We start from the raw sequence: 418 nt of genomic DNA on the forward strand, positions 1-418 counted from the left end.
CCCCTCCCCACATCCTCCCTCCACCCCGCTGCACCCAGCCGCCCCCCTGTGTCTGCGCTACCAGGGGTTGGGGAGGGGGGGAACCCCCCGCACCCCATCGTGACCTCATGGGGGTGTGGCCTCTCCCCCCCACAAAGTGTGTGTGTTGGGGGGGATTTAAAGGGCGAGGCTTCGGGCTGCGGGGAGGCAGAGCCGGAGCCGGCGCGCAGGAGGCAGGAGCTGGAGGACACACTGGGGGGTCCTTACCCCACACCAGCAGGTGCGGGGGCTGATGGGGGGGTAGGGGGCATCTGAGAGGAGAGGAGAAGATGAGGGAAGGGGGGCTGATGGTGGTAGGTGCAGGGCAGTGGGGCAAGGGTCCCGGGGAATGTGGGAGGCGGGGCTGATAGCAGGCGGGGAAGATCTTGGGAGGAGGGGG

At 69.1% G+C, this 418-nt stretch overlaps 1 protein-coding gene across 1 annotated transcript in view; it reads left to right on the top strand.

Moving 5' to 3' along the window:
• Positions 1 to 308: 308 nt before the first annotated feature.
• The window catches only part of REM2 (RRAD and GEM like GTPase 2), a 3,158-nt gene continuing 3,048 nt past the window's right edge, over positions 309 to 418 (top strand). Inside the window, exon 1 of the mRNA XM_006036518.1 lies at positions 309 to 332. Within this exon, the coding sequence (XP_006036580.1) occupies positions 309 to 332 (24 nt within the window). The remainder of the gene's footprint in view (positions 333 to 418) is intronic.

The sequence above is a fragment of the Alligator sinensis genome, unplaced genomic scaffold (assembly GCF_000455745.1).
Source record: "Alligator sinensis unplaced genomic scaffold, ASM45574v1 scaffold128_1, whole genome shotgun sequence".
Classification (NCBI taxonomy): domain Eukaryota; kingdom Metazoa; phylum Chordata; order Crocodylia; family Alligatoridae; genus Alligator; species Alligator sinensis.